Raw genomic sequence first — 20430 nt, 5'->3', positions numbered from 1 at the left:
TTGCCTAAATTGGAAATGTGAGTTTGGCTTTAGGTAAGCAGCAGGCTGGCCCTGTGGGCTGATTTTACAATACAGAACAGAAGGTAGGAACTAAGCAAGCTGCCTGTGTATATGGATCCATTAATAAATAATTGCATATTTTTGTACAGAGAGAATACAGTCAATGTTCTTCTACGTTTCTGATCAATTTGATTTTTTTGGAGTAACGGTATTCCGTATATATATATTTTGGTATAATGGTTACGGCTCAGTCCTATCCACTACATCCATATGTGTAGTAAATCCACCAGGTATAAGTCATTGTGGCCCTTTACTCCCATGGATGGCACAGAACTAATAATGTGACATCCAGAGATCCAGAATTGGCACAGCGGCTATTACGCAAGGAGTTAATTTTTAGCAAAGACAAAAGGCAGAAGGACCAATGTGTTTAACTTGGAAGGACGCAGCCAGTAAGCTGCCAGACAGGTTTAGCAGTATAGCAGTGAGCAATTCTCTTTAATGATCCACGGCTCCCGGTTTTGATAAGCTGCAGCCAGCTGGGTTTGGGAGCGCTGCTGTAAGACGTGCTTGGTCAAGGAGCTGACCTACGGTCTGCAGAGCACCGACACGGCTAGTGTGGGGGTCTAACACAGCGCCACTGTGCCCAAGCCAGAGCAGGCAAAGCGATCAGGAATTTGTTCGTGAGCAGCTGAAGCGGCTCCTGTTCTTGGATTGCATAAACAACATAAAGACTCTTATTGATTCCCAAAGATTGCTGTGACCTAGAAAAAGTTCGGCTACTCGAGAGTCAGTGGCGTTATGCGCTCCCTCTCCGAAGACATCTTCTCTGCTCCTCGCCTTGCAAGTCGTTGGCGACCTGGGGTTATCACTGCAAGAGTAAGACGGAGAGGTAAGGGCCACCGAACAAAAAAAAATCAGAATGAACTTGTCATGTGTTCATATTATGCAAAACGTGCAATGAAAATGTATTGATTTTTGATATTTTTTATTAAATATGTATGTAATATATTGCATTTCATTTCATTCCAGTTTTAAGATTTACACAGCTCTGTCTAACAGAACATGAAACTTGATTTTTTAGTACAGTTAAGTAACATGTACAGGTCTTGTCCCTTTCACAACCTGGGACTGAACAGTTAAAGGAGAAGTAGAAAACTGATCTGACCATCAGTGTTCCCTCTAGCTATCAGCATGCTCCTTGTGATGATAGCCCTTCTCTATACTCTGCTGTACAGGGACTGCAGGAGGCCAATACCAAGTCAGATTTACTTACTTACCTTGCCTGTGTTAAAACAAAATACATTTATTGATGTATTAGTCATTAATGGGCTGCATTAATCTGCAGTTTTATATATTTGTGGGAGTTAACTTTTTGCAACTTTTGGTTTACATTTTTAAGGGTATCATTGTAGCTCTCAGAAATGTTTTAAATCTGGATGGGAAGAAGCTGTAGGTGGGTGGCAGCCCCCAACTTTTTAATAACCACCCAAAACAGCTGGTGGTTACTGAACTGTGCTGGGTGGACTGCCCGGTTAAGAGGGTCTGGGGAGAACATTGGGTATTATTAGGTTAAAGTTGTGTTTGAAGGTTCTCTAAAAGTTGTGACATTGTTAGAGAATTAAGGTGGCATCTGACCAACCCAAAAATGTCCAATTTGCAAAGAAACAAAAAGAAATTGGCTGAAGTGGTTGTCTGTAATGGATTTTCTCAGTTGATTGCTTTTGCTCCTAGAGGTAAAGTCTCTGAAGTATCTCTTGCCCACACAAGCTTTTATTGCATCCCCTTTGGCCGATAACTGGACCACTATCAATTGGCAAATTGGTGATGCATTTGGTAATGCTTGGAGTTTGCCCGACTTCCCCCCCAATTCTTTCCACACACTCATTCCTATTGGCACATCAATATAATACGCTGCCTTACTGGTCAACACTGATGTGTGGAAATGCAATCTCAGTCACTTCTACGGCATATCGTAACATTACCCAATTGGCAAATCTCTAAAGTTCCTTTTTATTGCAGAGAGTACATATTCTGGGCCTGATTAATTAAAACTCTCCAATGCTGACCTTTTCATCAGTAAAGCTGGGTAATCCAGCAAACCTGGCATGGATATGGTCCAGGACTGAAAACTTTTGCTAACAAATAGCAAATTATTTTATAGAAATCCATTCCAGGTTTGCTGGATCACCCAGCTTCTCTGATGAAAGTGCATCCTCTCGAGCCTTGGAGAGCTCTGTGTGCAATTTGTAAAGAAATATTTTATCTTTATCATGTGTTACATGAGCTGCTATATATATAGATAATATTTCGAAAAGCAAGTACATCATTTTTTTATTATAAAGTTACCAAATTCTAGTTTTAAAATGATTTAACTCTAACAACGCACAACGGATTCTACCATTTAATTTTTATTTTAACACAAATAAGAAGTCATGTGTGAAAAACTAAGTACACCCCATAGTTCAATATCTTGTAGAACCACTTTTAGCAGCAATACCTTGAAGACTCTGTATGATTTTATCAATAGCATTGCTGTGGAGGAATTCTGGCTCACTCTCCTTTACAATATAGGTTTGGTTCATTGAGGTTTGTAGACATTTGAGTATAGACAGCTCTATTAAAGTCTTGCCACAGCATTTCGATGGTGTTGAAGTTTGCCAGGGCCATTGTAACACGTTGACTCTTTCTTTTTCATCCATTCTGTCATAGATTTGCTGGTGAGCTTGAGATCATTGTTCTGTTGTATGACCCAATTTTGGCCAAGCTTTAGCTGTCATACAAATGGCATCACATTTGACTTTTGAGTATTTTGGTACACATGGGCAAGTTTATGGTTGACTGTGTGTACCAAGGTTTTAGAACATTGGTCCTGTGGCTTAAAGAAAAGCCTAAATGATCACCCCTCCACCACCATGCTTGACAGTCAGTATAAGGCGTTATTGCTGATTTGATTGTAAGCTCTTCGGAGAAGGGTCCTCTCCTCTTCCTGTGTCACTGTCTGTATCTGTCGGTCATTTGCATCCCCTATTTAATGTACAGTGCTGCGTAATATGTTAGTGCTATATAAATACTGTTTATTATGTGTAATATATTGGCACTACATAAATACTGCCATTATTATTATTATAATAATATTAGTATTAATAATAATTTGCAGTGTTTGGTTTTCACCAAATGTGGTGCAGTGCATTATGGCTAACCATCTCCATGTTGGTCTTATCTCATCAATAACACTGTTCCAGAAGTCTTGTGGTCTGTTCAAGTGCAAATTTGCAAACTTAAGCCCTGATGCTATGTTCTTTTTAGCGAGAAGAGGTTTTGGCCTGGCAGCCCTTCCAAACAAGCCATACTTGTTCAGTCTTTTTCTAACTGTACAGTCATGTACAGTCTGATTGACCATGCATTCCACGTGCTGACCTTCCCGTGATTTTGCAGGAACGTTCACTCCTAGGAAGATTGGCAGCTGCCTTGAGTGCTTTCCATTTGTGAATAATCTTTCTCACTGTCCAAAATGATGGACTTCAAATTGTTTGGAAATGGCCCTATAACTCTTCCAGATTGATGGGCTTTGCTAACATCTTTTCTCCTTGGCATTGTGTTAGCACACACCTGAATGCTCCAGACCATCAAACTGCAAAAGGCTTTTTATAGAGGTGATCACACTTGTTAATGATAAGGTAATCATATGCATTTGATCATCAGCACTTGGCTGCTACTTACCCTCTTAATTTCTATGGAAATGGTTAGGGTGTACTTAATTTATCGCTCTCTGTTTCTGCATTTTGACTTAGTCTTGGTAAGTAAAAAAAGACACAGTGTAAATGTCATGTGTTAATGTTCAGCCCAGGGTGATTACACCTCAGGTTAGATTTTAATCATTTTAAAACCTGCTAGGGACCCGGTGATTTTTGTATTATGTCCCTAAAACACAATTGTAAAGTGAATGTACATTCTTTTTCTTGTGAATGTACATCCTTGGGATCTTGCTGAATGGATAGTAGTTTCACCCTTACATAGGCATTAAATGCAGAACCAAGAAAAGATAAAAGTATATTTACTTACCTTTTTTTTCTCCTACAGTTTTTATTTTTTTATTTTATTTTAAATCTGCTGTTTTAGTATATGGGAGCTACACACTTATAATAAGGAGATTCTGATTTTTATTGCAAGGTTATATATTTGATATATATTGATATGTATTATATAGAGAGTGTTCTCTCTCCTAACAACTGTGTGGAATGGATTGTCTTTGATGATTCATATGACTTCTAAACTTGCATTGTGAGAAGTAGCAGTGAGGCATAACTACTGTACAGCATTGCAAAGCAGAAAGAAGAGCCTACCTATATAATAATACTAATTATGCCCATTGATATATAATTACATATAATTTCTAATTGACATCTGAAACTGGTCTCCTACACCATGTTGCAGGCCATAGGGGCCCATTTTACTTGAACTTTTGGAGGTCACTAAAAATCTGAATATATAGACCTCAACCTATAGAAGATCTGTATTTGGGCTTCTTTGATCTCTGTGCTTCTTACCCAGACTTACAATGTGTGGTGGTTAACACCCAAGCCATATCTTGTCATTCGGTCAGGGACCACCTCATCTAAATATCTGTTCTTCAAACCCTGATGAAGCATTTTTTTTGCGAAACGTGTCAGAATATAAAAGGTCCAAAAATGGATACACCTTGAGTTCTCCTATTGTATACCATTTAATGTACACAAGATAATATCTTTCTTTTCATTTAAAAATAGATAACTCATGTAAGGTTGCACTATGTACAATAAATTGTTTGGAATTTACATATATTAATTATCATTAGTTGAAACTGCTCTGTATCAATTCCCCTACTATTACACTCATCCCTATCTAAAGTGATGTGTTTCCTCAATTAATAAAAAAATTATTAAACAGGATTTGTATAGCACCAACATATTACGCAGCGCTGTATATTAAATAGAGGTTGCAAATGACAGACAAATACAGACAGTAACACAGGAGGAGAAGAGGACCCTGCCCCAAAGAGCTTACAATCTAAGAGGTGGGGAAAGTAACACACAATAGGAGGGGAGATCATTTTTGGGTATAGAAACAAAGTTTTATAAAGATTAACACATAAAATGATTATTTACACAAAGATGATCAATTAGTATACATAAAAGAAAAAAAAAGGATCCCTTTAGGTCCACGTAGAACTGTTTAATAAATGTTTAATTGATATCTCTGCTTGCACCTTGTTCCCTCATCTAAACTTTGTGAAGTTCTTTATCATACTGCAATAAGGAGATGGTGATGTTTTGTAAAGACCACTAAAAAACAGAATAGGTAGGAAGCTGACGGTGTAATGCATTTGCCTCATTGTTGGAGACATTCACAGTTGTTTTTTTCACCCTTTTATTCAACTTTCTCCTGCTACCTTGTCAATTATTCTAGTTGGTTTTCAAAAACCAAAGTGCAAGGCATACATATTCATTATGGGGCTCGATGGTGACAGGTTACATTCACACGGTCAGTGATGCACGACATTGTCCTGTGCTGTCCTGCATGAGTTGTTGGCTTGACCTCTTCTTGGTTTTATGCTGGTGCCAGCATTATCTGCTGAATGGATTCTGCCTTAGGCAGCGCTCACCTGCCAGGCGTGCATAGCATATTTTAATGCGGCCAGACTGAGAAAAAGCGTTCCCTATGCTGGCGGCATATTTCATCTGGGGTAGGCAGTAGGGGCCACCTTGGGTACGTCACCAACAGGTACAGGTTGCTCTAATCCATAAGTAGTTCACAAATACAGATGCTGATGATCCTTTTTTGGAATCTTGCAGATGTCTAGTATAAATGGATGCATCTGTTAGATTGTAAGCTCTTCTGGGCAAGGTCTTCTCTTCTTCCTGTGTCATTTGCAACCCCTATTTAATGTACAGCGCTACATGATATGTTGGGGCTATATCAATACTGTTTAATAATAATAGTAATAATTGTGAAGCCACCATATTTAAAACCGTTGAGACGTTACCTCCACCTTTAGGTCATCTACTGTTCTCTGAAAGAATGGCAAATGAAACCACAAGGGGCATTCCTGCAAACACAAGCCTTTATCATGGTTGATAAAAAAAAGAACAGATAAGTGCTGCTGAAAATTAACCAAAAAAAAGTTGTTTAAATGCCCCTGGTCACACTTCTTAGCCAGTATCTCAGCAGACAAGACTGGGTGTGTTGGATACCCTGGTAATGTATGGGTAGGTTCACACCACACCCAGTTCATTAACGCATGTCCTTTCCTTAATGCACTGTATTATTAATATTATTGGTAATTAAACAGTATTTATATAGCACCAACATATTACGCGGTGCTGTACATTAATCAGGGGTTGCAAATGACAGACAGTTACAGACACTGACACAGGAGGAGAAGAAGACCCTGCCCTGAAGAGCTTACAATGTAGGAGGTGGGGAAAGTATCACACAATAGGAGGGGGGATATGGAATGGTGAAAAGTAGAGAGGGTTTAGAAAAAATAAGAAGACAGGTAGATGAGGTTGAAGCGTTGGGTTTGGGTGCTCTTTTAAATGAGCAGAAAGTAGGAGCAAGCCGAATAGGACGAGGAAGACCATTTCAGAGATTCTGGGCAGCTCTAGAAAAGTCTTGTATCCGTGCGTGTGATGAGGTTATGAGTGAGGAAGTCATTAGTAGGTCATCAGAGGAGCGGAGAGAGCGGCTGGGGGAGTATTTTTCTATCAGGTCAGAAATGTAAGTGGGACAATAACTGTGGAGGGATTTGAAGGCAAAGCACAGGAGATGAATTTGATTCTAAGGTGAAATGGAAGCCAATGAAGAGAACTACAAAGAGATCCAGCAGAAGAGGAGCCGTGGGAAGGATAGACATAAACCGATGTCCGCATTATATATTGTTTTATTTTACTGCACGCCAACATATACCATCAATGTGAACATATAGGTCCTGATTTATTAAAGCTCTCCAAGGCTGGAGATGATACACTTTCATCAGTGAAGCTTGGTGATCCAGCAAACCTGGAATTGATTTCTTCAAACTCATTTTCTGTTTGATAGCAAATGTTTGGAATCCTGGAACAGATCTTTTCCAGGTTTGCTGGATCATCCATCTTCACTAATAAAAGTGTATTCTCTCCATCCTTGGAGAGCTTTATTAAGTTAAGCCAATAGTCTGAACCAGCTCTAACTGTATGGGCCAGCTATTCTCAACCAGGATTCCTCCAGAGTTTCCTAGGAATTCCTTGAACTGTGGTTGGTTGACCTCATATTTGAGGCCAAAGCCATGTGGAAGGATCAGCTACATGACACTAATTATCTTTTAAGTTGCCTGTAAGGGTGACATTCTAGCCACAATTGTTCTTTCCATTGGCCAGCAATAAACTGGTTTTAGAAGGGGTTCCCTTAGCCCTAAACATAATTTCAAGGGTTACTGAGGGATAAAAAGTTTGCAGAAGTCTGGTATGGGCAGAGTTTCACATCCAATCAGTGCAAACACATTAACGTCTGTGCCCTTGTAGAAGGAATGAAGGTTAATGACCACTTTATTAGTTGTGAAGTTGCGGAGAGGAACTGGGTCCCAGACAGGGGCTGCTCTGGGAGGGAGATCACATAGATCTACGAGTGACGTCTAGATCTTTGTTTGTGGCAATCAAAAGGTCCCAGCAAGGACAATTACACGATATGTGAAATTTACAGTATCAGAAAACTGGCTGAACCAGTTATTATTAGGTAACATCTTAACAATAATCAGCAATTAGATTTGCAATAGTTGTAGCCCAGTTTCAGAGAAGGCTTGCCTCTTGGTCTCATTCGTTTATGTACTTGGTTGCCTTACAGCCAGCCGCCATATGCTATTGAATGCGATCTTAACCTTTGATTGAAACTGCTGACATCTTCCCATTCTATTAAAGAGAAATTGTACACAATGATAGTTATATGCCTGGTTTATATTCTAGAAGGAAGCTTTTTAAAACAAAATGAGTTTGTGATCAAGCAACAGTAAATTGCTGAAATGTTTAGTTCGTAATCGGACATGGGTGGCTCAGTCCTTTGCAGGACTAGGTCTCAGGTTCAAATCTTGGCCAGGACACTATCTGCATGGAGTTTGCAGGTTCTCCTCCTGTTTGTGTGGGTTTCCTCCCAGAATACAAAAACATGCAGTTAGGCTAATTGGCTTCGCCCCAAAATTGACCTTAGACTGTATTAGACATATGACTATGATAGGGACATTAGATTGTGAGTGCCTTTGAGGGACAGCTAGTGACACGACTATGGACTTTGTAAATACTGCATAATATGTTGGCGCTATAGAAATACTGTGTAATAATAATATTAAATCATATGGTTTGCATGTCAATGCATTTGCACAGCTCTTCTCTTGTTTTCAATAGTACTAGTTCATATCTGTGTGCTGCATTGGACAAAATATTGCAGGTACGTTTGTAGTGCAGTACTGCCCAAAAAGCTTGGCATGTGACAACTAGGCCCTCTCCTGGCACCCCTACATATCCTTGATTAGTTGAATATAAAATAATTAGCATTCATTACAAATGCACATGCAGAATTGTGATCCCTGCCTAAGGGTCTGTTATTTTGCACATTACATTAAAGCAGCCCATATGCTTTGAATTGGCTGTCAAATCACATGAAACACACCAGCACTGTTTTTTGCTAGCGCAGCACAGCACAAATTGCACATGTTAATGCATGGTATAGGTGGAGCATGTTGGGCTAAATCAATGCTGGACTTTGTGTATGCTTCAAACATCAAAACGGCTAAATCTTCGAAACTTTCCATTCTGTTGCTGGTCACTGGGGAGTTTTGGAGTTTGCTTGTCCAATGGAGAGCAGGTTAGTAGGGGCACAACTAGAAATCAATGAGCATTTCAGCAAAACTGTGGATGCCTCCACACCCTCCATCCCCAAAGAAACCCAAAAAGAGAGAATGCAGGAGAAAACAACCATTTTGTGTTCCTTTGTCTTCATGACAAACACTTACAGTACATTGTGGCCACCATCAGTTTTGAGAACTGGCAATCGTGGCAAAGTAAACACCACTGATCTCCATTGAGGCGTTATCTGCTTTTCAAGTGGTGTTTAGACTAATAACCATTATTATTATTAGCCAGTATTTATATAGCACCGACATATTACACAGCGCTGTACAAAGCCCATAGTCATGTCACTAGCTGTCCCTCAAAGGAACTCACAATCTAATGTCCCTACCATAGTCATGTCATTAACACAGTCTGAGGTCAATTTTTAGGGGGAAGCCAAACTATTAACCTAACTGAATGTTTTTGGAATGTGGGAGGAAACCCACACAAACACAGGGAGAACCAGCAAACTCCATGCAGATAGTGCCCTGGCCAAGATTCAAACCTGGAACCCAGCACTGCAAAATGCTAACCACTGCCAATGTGGATCATCCTATAAAAATGAAAGCAGGGATCTTCAAAAGCTCTACAGCTGCCACCTTTATAATAAGGCAAACAACAACATTTTTTATGGTGAATAACATGTTCACACCTTTAAAAAACAGAAACTTTTATTTTTTGTGGACAGACCCCAAAATTGAAATGCCGAGGAGCTGCACAAACAAAGTACAACATGCAAAGTAAAAAGTTCTGGCTACAAGCACATTGTAAGAAGACAACTACTGATATATTACTTCCAGGCTCAACCAGTGATTCATTAAATTTGCATCTGATGCAACAGGCACATAAATTATAAATGTCGCTAGTGAAAGGACGAGCTTATTATATTTTCCCGGAATGCAGGTATCGGCTCCAATGTCCCCAGTCCACTGCACCTGAGTAGACACAGACGTCTGAATAATTACGGTGTAAATCAAAGTCCAGTCAGCCTTGTTCAGTATGACACTTGGTTTCCTTCAAAAGCCTATCCCCTGCCAGCATGCCTTAAGGTGCGTACACACTTCCAATTTTTATCGTTCCAATCGAACGACGAACGATCGATTGGGCAAAAAATCGTTCGTAAAAAAGTAACCAACGACGCCGACGAACGAGGAAAGTTGTTGGAAACGAACGACCGGACCGGCGGATCGGATTGGACGACGATCGTTGAACATCGTTCGTGTGTACGGTCGTTCGTTGATCGTCCATGTTCAGAGCATGCGTGATGAACGAACGTCCGTTCACTTTCCTGTCGTGCACATAGTTCCTCTATCGCTTAAACGATCGTATCTATTGTGTGTACAATATCTATGAACGATCGTGTCGTTACCTCTATGTGCAGGATCGGTGCTATATGATCGTTCGTGTATATCGTGCAGGAACGTTCGTTGTTCGTTTTCCGACGATAATAATTGGAAGTGTGTACGTAGCTTAAGTCTCTGTGTGGAAGCAGCGATCTCTCTGTAGAGCTCTGGCACAAACCCTGTTGATACAAAGCTAGAATTCCCCAATGAGCAGGAAGCAAGAGATCTGCTGATTGCACAGAAACTGCACTTGATCCAGTTTGGATAATGTAATGCATAGCAGTGTGTTAGTGTGTAGATGTTAAAGAGCACACAAATTTAACAATTAGAACCCAGATTTGCAACATTTAAAAAAATTTAGGGGGGTCAGCTTTATGTAACAGAAAATGCAGCATAGGCATCCATGATGCAATAATATTCCCCAACAATGATGTCAGTGAACACTGTAATATCTCCCAGTATTGGTGGCAATAAGTGTAATCTCCAGCCGTGCCACCTTGTTTCCCCGAAAATAAGCCCTAGCATGATTTTTCTATATTTTTGTGGATACTCGAAATATAGGCCCTACCCTGAAAATAAGCTACAACCCACCCACCGACCTGAGCCTGCGAACTTTTATGTATTATTATGATACTATTATATTATTGTGTTTTTGTTATATAGCCCAGTGGTCCCCAATTTTTCGGAGCTCGCAGGCCACTAAATGCATGAACTCAGGACTAAGCATGCGCAGGGAGTCGTGTCTCACTCAATGGGAAAGAAACTTTTCCATAGTGACATCATGATGCCAGAACCCGCCCACTCAGACTCAGACCTGCGATGGGGAAAGCGCTAGCAATACAACATACAACTGGGGCCAATGGTTCTAAAGGAAATGGAGTCACAAGAAATTTAAGATGGAATTCAGGGTTTGGAGAGTTATGATGATGTTCCAGAAGATGATGACATGACATGACTATATTTGAAAAAATGTTGATTTTTTGTTCAAGAATAAATGTCGATTGATGTTCATGAAAGAATAGGACATTTCCTGAAAATAAGCCCTGGTGCATTTTTGGAGCAAAAATTAATATGACACTGTCTTATTTTAGAGGCCACAGGGTAAGTTAGTCCCTCTACTGTTGTCAGTGACTGCAGTAGGATCCCAAAGCATTGCTTTAATTGACCACAAATATATCCAACATTAGTGCCAATAGCAACAACCCCAGCATTAATGTCAGTGATAATAAGCTCCAAACACTGGTGTTAGTGGATTAAATGATAACCCCCAGCATTGGTGTCAGTGGATCCAATAATAACCCCCATCATTGGGGTCAGTGGATCTAATAAGCCCCAGCATTGGGGTGAGTGGCTCCAAATATAATCCCCATCATTAAGGTCAGTGGATCCAATAATAATCCCCATCATTGGGGTCAGTGGATCTAATAAGCCCCAGCATTGGAGTCAGTGGATCTAATAAGCCCCAGCATTGGGGTCAGTGGATCCAATAATAACCCCCAGCATTGGGGTCACTGGATCCAATAATAACGCCCAGCAGGGGTGTAGAGGTAGTGGGGGGGTTGTGGAGGTGACAGACTGGGAGGACACTGATTGTGGTGTGTGTACATAATACTGGAGCATTGAGGGAGTCACTGACACCCTACAGAGGAGCAAAGTTGGACAAAATAACTTCAGTCACTAAGAAACTTTTTAAGCGACCAGATAGGTCCGCGCGGCACCGTTTCCGAGCACTGATTGGTCCGTTTTGCTCCTCTTTCAATATCTGTTTCCTTCTGTTTAGCGCCTGGATTGCTCCACTCTGCGTCTCTTTCTGCGTCCGGATTGGTCTACTCTGATCCACTTTAGCGCCTGGATTGGACAATTCTGGGACCCTTTTGGGAAACTCTCTGCTGCCACTAAATGCATTCCATACACGTACAGCAGCATCCAATCACCTTCTTCTCTCACCATCGTCACTGCGGTACAGCTGCTCTGTTGGTTAAGTCTCCTGTCCTTCATTTCCACAGCACAGCCCATGTGAGGCCTCAATGCGTAGGCTTACTACGAACGTCACGGTAAGCGGTGGGTGGGGCGTTGCTATGGGCGGTATCAAAAAGTTGAAGGTAAATGAAGAGGCTGCCTGTCAGGTGTACACCCCGCCCCTAGTTACAGTCACCACCGAGCTTGCTAGAAGCCCCGCCCCTGGAAACATTTCTCTGTCAGTCAAAGCGTAAACACCGCCTTTTACATGGAACGGTATTGGTCAGCGGGCAGCCTCCGTTTCGGGCCTGCGCAATAGATTGGCAATAGGGGGGCGTGCCGTCGGTTCCTGTCAGTGTGAATAGACCGGAGAAAAGAACCGAAGCGCCTCCGTACTTCTTGCTGGCCCAGGCGGCCATGCCCTCCGACTTTATCTCCCTGCTCAGCGCTGACCTTGACCTTGAGTCCCCGAAATCCCTGTACTCAAGAGGTGAGCAGGGCCCTGGGGGGAGGGGGAGACGACACACGGCGGACTGGACACGGGCTCACACTTAGCTGTCCTTCGCACTTTGGTTGCCGCGAAGGATTCTGGGAAGATAAGCAAATCCTTCTGGAGGACCTCATGCTGAGCGTCCAGTAGGGGGCGCCTGTTTCTTGTACCAAGAGCTTGCAATCCTCTCCTTGTAGCCAGAACATAAACACAGTTTATATCTCCCTTAACAAACTAAAATAAAAAGATCATAGTAATTTTAGACAGAACAGCCTATCAGATTTCTTTTTTCATCTCCAGGCATATACAAAAGAAATCAAAGCTCAATGCTGATTGGTTGCCAAGGACATCATCCCTGAGTTGTCCGGGTACCCCAGGGAGGATGGATTGTGGATGTCCCATGCTTCTACCATACTGTAGTGTAAGATAATTTGGATGGGATACAGGAATCAAATCATTGCCATGTTTTTGTAATAAATAGCTGATGGATACCTTTAAAGCTTGTGATTTGTTCAGTGTCATGTGACTGTATCTTGTTCTTCTGGGGCTGTTGGCAGGGCTCTAGTTCAGGATCATGAATGGTTCTGTGACAACCTTACTATAGCTTTTGAAGCCTTTGGCTGGTGTTGTCACCGCTTCACAGGATGAGGCAACAAGGTTTTTTTAGGGCGCCACCTAGTGGAGACAATTCACTGCCCCACTGTATTACAAAAAGTGTTTTGAACTAATATTAAACAGGCTTTATATAGTGCCAACATATTATGCAGCGCTGTACATAAATAGGGGTTGCAAATGACAGACAGATACAGACAGTGACAGGAGGAGGAGAGGACCCTGCCCTGAAGAGCTTACAATCTACCCTCAATCTACATGCAAAGCAGCACAGGTAAGGTGGTGTAATAGCCATAGCTACCTGTTCTGTATCAAGCAGATTCAGCAGTGATTTGTAATGTGTTGGGAGCTGAATTTCCCGGATGCTGGGACAGGTCGGTCTGGCTATTAGACGACCATTTACTGTGCTGCTTTGTAAAGGGGTTATTAATATTATTAATAAACAGGATTTATATAGCGCCAACATATTATGCAGCGCTGTACATTAATCAGGGGTTGCAAATGACAGACAGATACAGACACAGGAGAAGGAGAGGACCCTGCCCCGAAGAGCTTGCAATCTAAGAGATGGGGAAAGTAACTCACAATAGGAGGGGAGATCTTTTTTGGATATAGAAAGTATACACAAAAGAAAAAATAGGGATCCCTTTAGGTCCACGTAGAAATGTTTTATTTTTTTTAATTGATATCTCTGCCTGCATCTAATTCCCTAATCTAAACTTTGTGCCTGAAGAGCTTACAATCTAAAAAGTGGGGTTTGCAGCACCTGTAGGGGGGGGGGGGGGGGCAGGTGGGTGTTGTGGTGAGAGGGTTAAAGCAGCACTGGGGCACAAAAATGCCCAGGCAGTAATAAGCAAGCTTGTTCCAGTGCTCTGGGGCTGCTGAAAATGTGATATGCATAATAAATGGATGACCTATCAGCTCCTTATTGGTCCCAAAATACATAGGGGGGCGTAATCACTAATGATAGGAGCTGGAATGAGAAGGCCAACTTTTCTGTAGACTCCAAGATTCACTTGTAGGAGTGAATCTCACCAACCCCTTTCCCGAAACACCGGTAATTCAGGATTTTGTAAACCATATTTAGTCGAACAAGCCTTCTTTTCCCGAATATTAGATTTGTACTGAGATTTTACACAAAGAGGTTTATTTTACCAAGCGGTTTAACACAGCCATAAGATATATTTTGATCCTTGGGGAAGGATCCTGTTTGAGCAAACTATTTTGCTTTACATTGGACCAGCTGTGGTTTTTGTGGTTCCCATTACTCAGATTTTCAATGTATGTATTTTTGTCCTTGGCTAAACCTGACGGACACAAATCTTAGAGGCGTTGCTCCTTGTGAGAATCATCTACAGACCCAAACTGCAATCTGATTGGCCAACGTGAACAACACCTTCAGTTTTCCTTCTGTTTATAGAATGCTCCTATTCAGAACGGGGCATATCGTAGGAGCCAAATAGCTAATTCATTTTCAAATCCCCCAGGTTTTCTGTGCTTGAGAATTTTAAGGCCTGTACATTGTTGACCTTTAAATCTGACTTTTAGTTGCTTGATTTGACTGGCTGGATTTAAGTCCAAATTTACTGGGCAAGTTATTATTATTATTAATAAACAGGATTTATATAGCACTAACATAATTTGCAGCGCTGTACATTAATCAGAGGTTGCAAATAACAGACAAATACAGAGGGTGACACCGGATGAGGAGAGGACCCTGCCCGTAAAAGCTTACAATCAAGGAGGGCTATTATTAATCAACAGGATTTATATAGCGCCAACATATTACACAGCGCTGTACATTAAATAGGTTGTATCTGGTTTGAGGCACACAGACCTGGGCTTTGAAAATAAGACAAAGTATGTAAGTTTATTACTTTTTTATTTTTAACCAGGATTTGTATTTAGCATGTTATGTATTCATTCAAAAATAATTTACAAATAAAAAACATTGTTTAGTTCAGAAAGTAAGCCATGTTTGTTTACATAGTGAATCTTATTTACACCTTGAGATTGTGTATGCCTTGGATCATCGGTTTAGAGGTTCTTTATACGCTGCTTACACAAAGCCGTATACTCTGTCATTGCAATGGAAGAAATTTAATGCTTTCCTTTACAGCTTCTGACACAGAGTCTGTTGCAAGAAAATGAAGTTTTCGAGTTTCTGACTCCCCTGTTTTACTTAGTGGTTCCTCCCACCAACCCGCATATCACTACTGTTTACTGCACTGACCTGGGGGTTGGTGGGAGGAACCATTCAGTCCGCTGGGGGCGCAGCCACTGACACTCCTGAAAGGGTTGGTTTACTACAATGCTGTAGGGTAGCTTGACAGTCCTGAAAGTGTTGTTTCAGAAGAGACTCCTAGAAATGATTCTCCCTCATCAAAGCAGTAGTGACAGAGGTAAACATAAAATTTTCTTCTTTTTCAGGGACAGTGTCTGGGGTAAAAAAAAAAGGGAACGGAGTCACTTTAAGAAAGGATTACAGGCTTTTCTTATAGCAGTAGCTTTAATACGCGTGACATAGGTCATTCGCCTCGGGTATTCTAGATAGTAATTGTGATATACAGTATATTTCAGTTGTAGAACCCTATAAGGAAAACCGACGGAGCTGATAACAAATCACCTTAACTGCACCTTCTACTTATATGTTTGTATGTTTTATCTAAAAGTTTCTTTCTGTACATGCTCATTAGGGTTAATGTATTCAAGACATAGAGACAGAAAAGTTACCAGCAACCAGTAAACGTTCATATTTGGCTGATACGATTATGCTATGTGTGCAAAACTTGGAAATCTTCGACCAGGCAGGTTCTTTATTGCAGTGGGGACAGGCTATGTCGCTTCTGTAATAAAATAACCTTACCTGCCTGATATATTATTTGTAGTCACCTGTTGTCGTGTCGGCGTTGGCACTGCCACCTACACCCAATCTCAGCGTTGAACCCATAATTGTTTTTTTAAGCCAGATGGGAAGAAATTGTAGGTGGGTGGCAGCCCCTGTTTTGAGACTTAACTCTTCAGTAACCACCCAAAAACAGCCGGATGATTACTAAAAAGTGCCGGGTGGTGCGCCCTGCTAAAAAGGGCTGGGGAGAACACTTTAATCTTCTTCCTGGAATCGGGTCTTAGGTCACCTTGATTGGCCAGGCCAAGATCACGTAACTCCCACATGAGCACTTGGGAGTTCCATTAGTACTGGTAGCTGCCAAGAAGTGCCGAGCATCCCGGTATCTTGCAGATAAGGACCACAATCAGGCAGGTAATTAGGTTTTCTTGCAGAAATGACATTGCCTGTCTCACTCTCTAATAAAAGACTTGCCTGGTTGCTCATAATTCTGCTTTGAAAATGAGCAAAATCTACCCCCCCCCCCCCCCCCCCCCAAAAAAAAAAAAAAAAGCAAATCTAATCCCCCAAAAACAATGTATTTTGGAACTCTTTATATTATTCAGCTGCTTTAGTTTTCTTTTTTTTTTCTAGGCTTTTTTTCCTTTATTTATATCTGGGGGTCCTGTGACTTTGGCTCATTGGCTACAATTGCTCCACTGTTATATTGGGGGGAGAGAAGTTGTCAGTCAGGCTGGGCTTCAAACCTCTTCATCTCTATTATGTGGGGGGTAGGTAGATTAGAAATCTGCAGGAAAAATAACATAGATGATGCTTCATGTTCAACCCATAAGGGACAAGGACACAACAAGAGCAACAGGTATTTTCTGTACTTGCTCAAAATGTTCTGAGCCAGAACGGAAATGTATGCGGCCACTGATCTATCGAACGGTATCTATTATATCTATCGAACGGTATCTATTATATTTATCCCGTACATGTTCCTCAATAAATTAGGGGAAAAACATACCAGACCTTCAGTTTGTCTGTTGGGATTTCGCCTCCGTTCAGTTCAAGGTCTTTTAAGCCGAACTGAGGAAAAATGATCATTCAGAATATTGTGGCCCTGTGACCCTGCCTGCTTTGTACATTATCAGACCCACTGGGCATGCTGCTGGGTTTACTAGTGCAAAAACTAGGGCTGTAAGATTGTTGTCAAGAAAAACAGCCAACTCAAGCCCCATTAGGCTACGTACACACTTGCAATGTCCCGGTTTAGGGCCGATATTGGACGAGAATCTGGCGTGTGTACAGCGTCCATCAACCGAACGACCGTCTAACTAGTTTAAATATGGCTCTGTAAGCTTGGCAGTGTTCGTGTAAGCTTGTTGTTAATGTACACAGCAGGCAGCTGAATGGGCTAACCAAAATTAGCATGAACTGTAGGATTGTTGGCTTCTAACAGAACCGACTGTCTGATGTTCTGAACAACCCTACATGCAATGTAGTCCCTTGTTACTCTGCCCAGTTTTGAACTTTGCTATCCCATTTATCTGTGGATCTTTTAATCACACCATTGCACCTGATCATACATGCCAGGAGGAAAGAATAGCAGGCAGTGGACCATGCTGGCTGCTTTTCAGGACTCATTTTTTTTGGTATAGCTGGTCAGGGAAAACATGAGGATACAATAGTACAGCTAAGGGTTTACTTCAGTTGAAGTGAAGGACCCCATGGGTGCATGATAAATATTTGTTGTAATATAGGGTTTATTACATAACAAAGTTCTGACATACATTACCTACAGACTGATAAAATACCAGCCTATTTCAGCGCCTGGGACCTTCATATGCAGGGCTGGGCCCAAGGGTAGGCAGAAGGTATACAGTACAGTACTTTTGCAGTCCCCCTCCTGCTAAAGGATCGGGGTTGTGACCTTGCTGCTGATGTGGTTCAAACCATTTTCGTGTTTGCATTCCATTGGGTAAGAACTTCCCCCACCCCCTAGATTGTAAGCTCTTCTGATCAGGGTCCTCTCCTTCTCCTGTGTCACTGTCTGTATATGTCTGTCATTTGCAGCCCCTATTTAATGTACAGCGCTGCGCAATATGTTGGCGCTTTATAAATCCTGTTTACCAATAATGACTTGCAATACCGTCATGATAAGGGACATTAGAATACAATAAGTGGGGCAATGGAAATAAAATAGAAAGGTGGGTAAGCCAGATTGAAGAGGTGGGTTTTGAGAGTTTGTTTAAACCTAATAAAGGAGAGACAGGATTCAGAAAGTGAGGGCAGCTCTAGGGCAATCAGGAGCTATCCCCAATCTAGAGAAGTCTTGGATCTGTTTGAGGGAAGAGGTTATGAGTAATGAAGTAATTAGTTGGTCATGGTAAAAGCAAAGAGTGAAGTAAAAGGTGTGATTATGTATAAAAACCTCTTTGTGTAAAGTCGGGGCATTTCTGAACTTCTCAAGAGCGGCTTTCCCTTCCTGGAACACTCTTCCTCCCCAAATACATTTAAACAAACCCTCTCTTTAATCTGGCCGTAGAGATATTTAAAGGCAAAGCTCAGTAGCCTAAATTTGATTCAGTTCATAGAAGCCAAAGCAGAGATTTGCAGAGAGGAGCAGCAGATTATTAGTGAGAAGGATGACTGCAGCTTTCATGATTGATTGTAGAGACATAAATCTACTTAGTGGAATATTGGACAAGGGTCAAGAGATATTGAGTTTTTTAATCTTGGTATGTCTGTGTCACCTTTTTATATGAAGTAACAAAGAAAATTGTATCATTGTGGATTGCAATGCCTTAACGTTATCTGTTGTTATCTTGTAGCTGTGTTTTCTATACACTGTGGGAAGCATGCACAGTTGTTGGACTGGTTTAGGCTCCGATTGACCGGCTCCAGATAAGTGAGCTATCCAGATACTCCGATCCAAGCAATAAATGCCTCAAAATATCTTTTAAAGAAGGAATTTACATAAATAGTTTACAGTTCAATAGTTGAAAGTGCACATTTATATGTAAGGTAAATTGCTTGCTGCTTTCATACTTAAAGTTATGACAATGGCTTGTTTAGCTAGTACAAAAGAAACTCGTAAAGTGTATGAGGTCTTTAATGTCTTGGCTTTTTTTTTTCTTTTCTCATAACCTGCTGCCTAGAAAAGGATTTCAAGCCTTTGGTCATATACGTCACAATTGATAAATTATTTACCATTTGCATTGTATAAAGTGTTTCTGTGCTGCTCAGTGTCCTATTTGTTAACCAAATAGTAGCTTTAGGAAAGGGTCTATTTCCATTATTAAAATGATCCCAGCTTCTTAAGTTAATTTGGGCTTTACCAATATAAGGCAAATCAACAGGTTCTCTTTAAACCCCTCCAACTTTCCGTAAAGCAGCAGCCCCCCTGCTCCAACGTTTGCTTGTTGGGTATAGTAGCCCCCTGGGTAACCTACTAGTAAGTTGTAGTTTATCACGGGTTATGGAGTGACCATAGGACATATGATGGGGTATGCTTTGTGATTGGCTCAGTCCTGTCAGGTGGCTTTAGTTACATGCTCCTTAAAATCTGGATATATTGGGGTTTTTTTTTTTTGCTATAGAGAGGGGAACACAGTGTCAGTGAAGGAAAACAAGGTATAGCATTTAAGTCTGCACAGCCTGACCGCTGAAGAGTGAAATTTGGTTGTTGTGCATCAGTGCACTTTGCAGATGTTCATTTCCATTGCAATGGTCTGCTTAGCGTGCAAGTAAACTTAGGAAATGCCATGTAGGGGTTAGATTGGGCCCCCCCTCTGGCTCAGTTGTAGTGGAACAGGGTTTTTACCTTTATACTTGTACATTGTGCAGGCCAACCAGAAGACCTTTGCTACAGGGTGGCACCACATTGCTTATTCGGACCTGGTTCTTGCATGCTACTTGGATACAAGAAGGTTGAGTGTGTGGCAATTTGTTGAGTTTGCTTACTATGGGTAATATGACTGATAGTGCTTCACCATGGCCTAGCTTGCAGGAGGAACTTAGACATTGTGTGCTTAGGATGGGTTGGAGATGCTTGGCGGTGATTAGTAGAAGGGGACTTTTTGCTTTGCATTGGATAAACTGTCTTTAAAGCCTCTGGACAAAAATTACCCCTCGTTAACTCAGATATGGGTGGGGGGGTTGCTATTATAGGTCTGCAGATTTGCCCATAATGGTCAGTTCCTTGTTGGGCCCTATTTACTAAAGTACCTGCTGCTGATTTCTTTCCTGGATCCTAAGAGGATCTCCAACTGGCAGCTAATTATTATTATTATT

General features: G+C 41.3%; 1 protein-coding gene across 3 annotated transcripts in view; it reads left to right on the top strand.

Annotated features, from left to right (window-relative positions):
* Positions 1–535: 535 nt before the first annotated feature.
* Positions 536–20430, top strand: part of NFAT5 (nuclear factor of activated T cells 5) — an 81682-nt gene continuing 61787 nt past the window's right edge. For 2 of the 3 annotated variants that reach the window (XM_072422572.1, XM_072422570.1), the window contains exon 1: positions 536–892. In XM_072422572.1, the coding sequence (XP_072278673.1) occupies positions 802–892 (91 nt within the window). In that variant the 5' untranslated portion in view covers positions 536–801. Of the gene's footprint in view, positions 893–12487; positions 12693–20430 lie in introns of those variants that run through there. The other variant, XM_072422571.1, reaches the window with a different exon arrangement.

The sequence above is a fragment of the Pyxicephalus adspersus genome, chromosome 9, assembly GCF_032062135.1.
Source record: "Pyxicephalus adspersus chromosome 9, UCB_Pads_2.0, whole genome shotgun sequence".
Lineage (NCBI taxonomy): Eukaryota > Metazoa > Chordata > Amphibia > Anura > Pyxicephalidae > Pyxicephalus > Pyxicephalus adspersus.
Note: the sequence above shows the minus strand (reverse complement) of the source record. Positions and strands in the feature narration are given on the sequence as shown.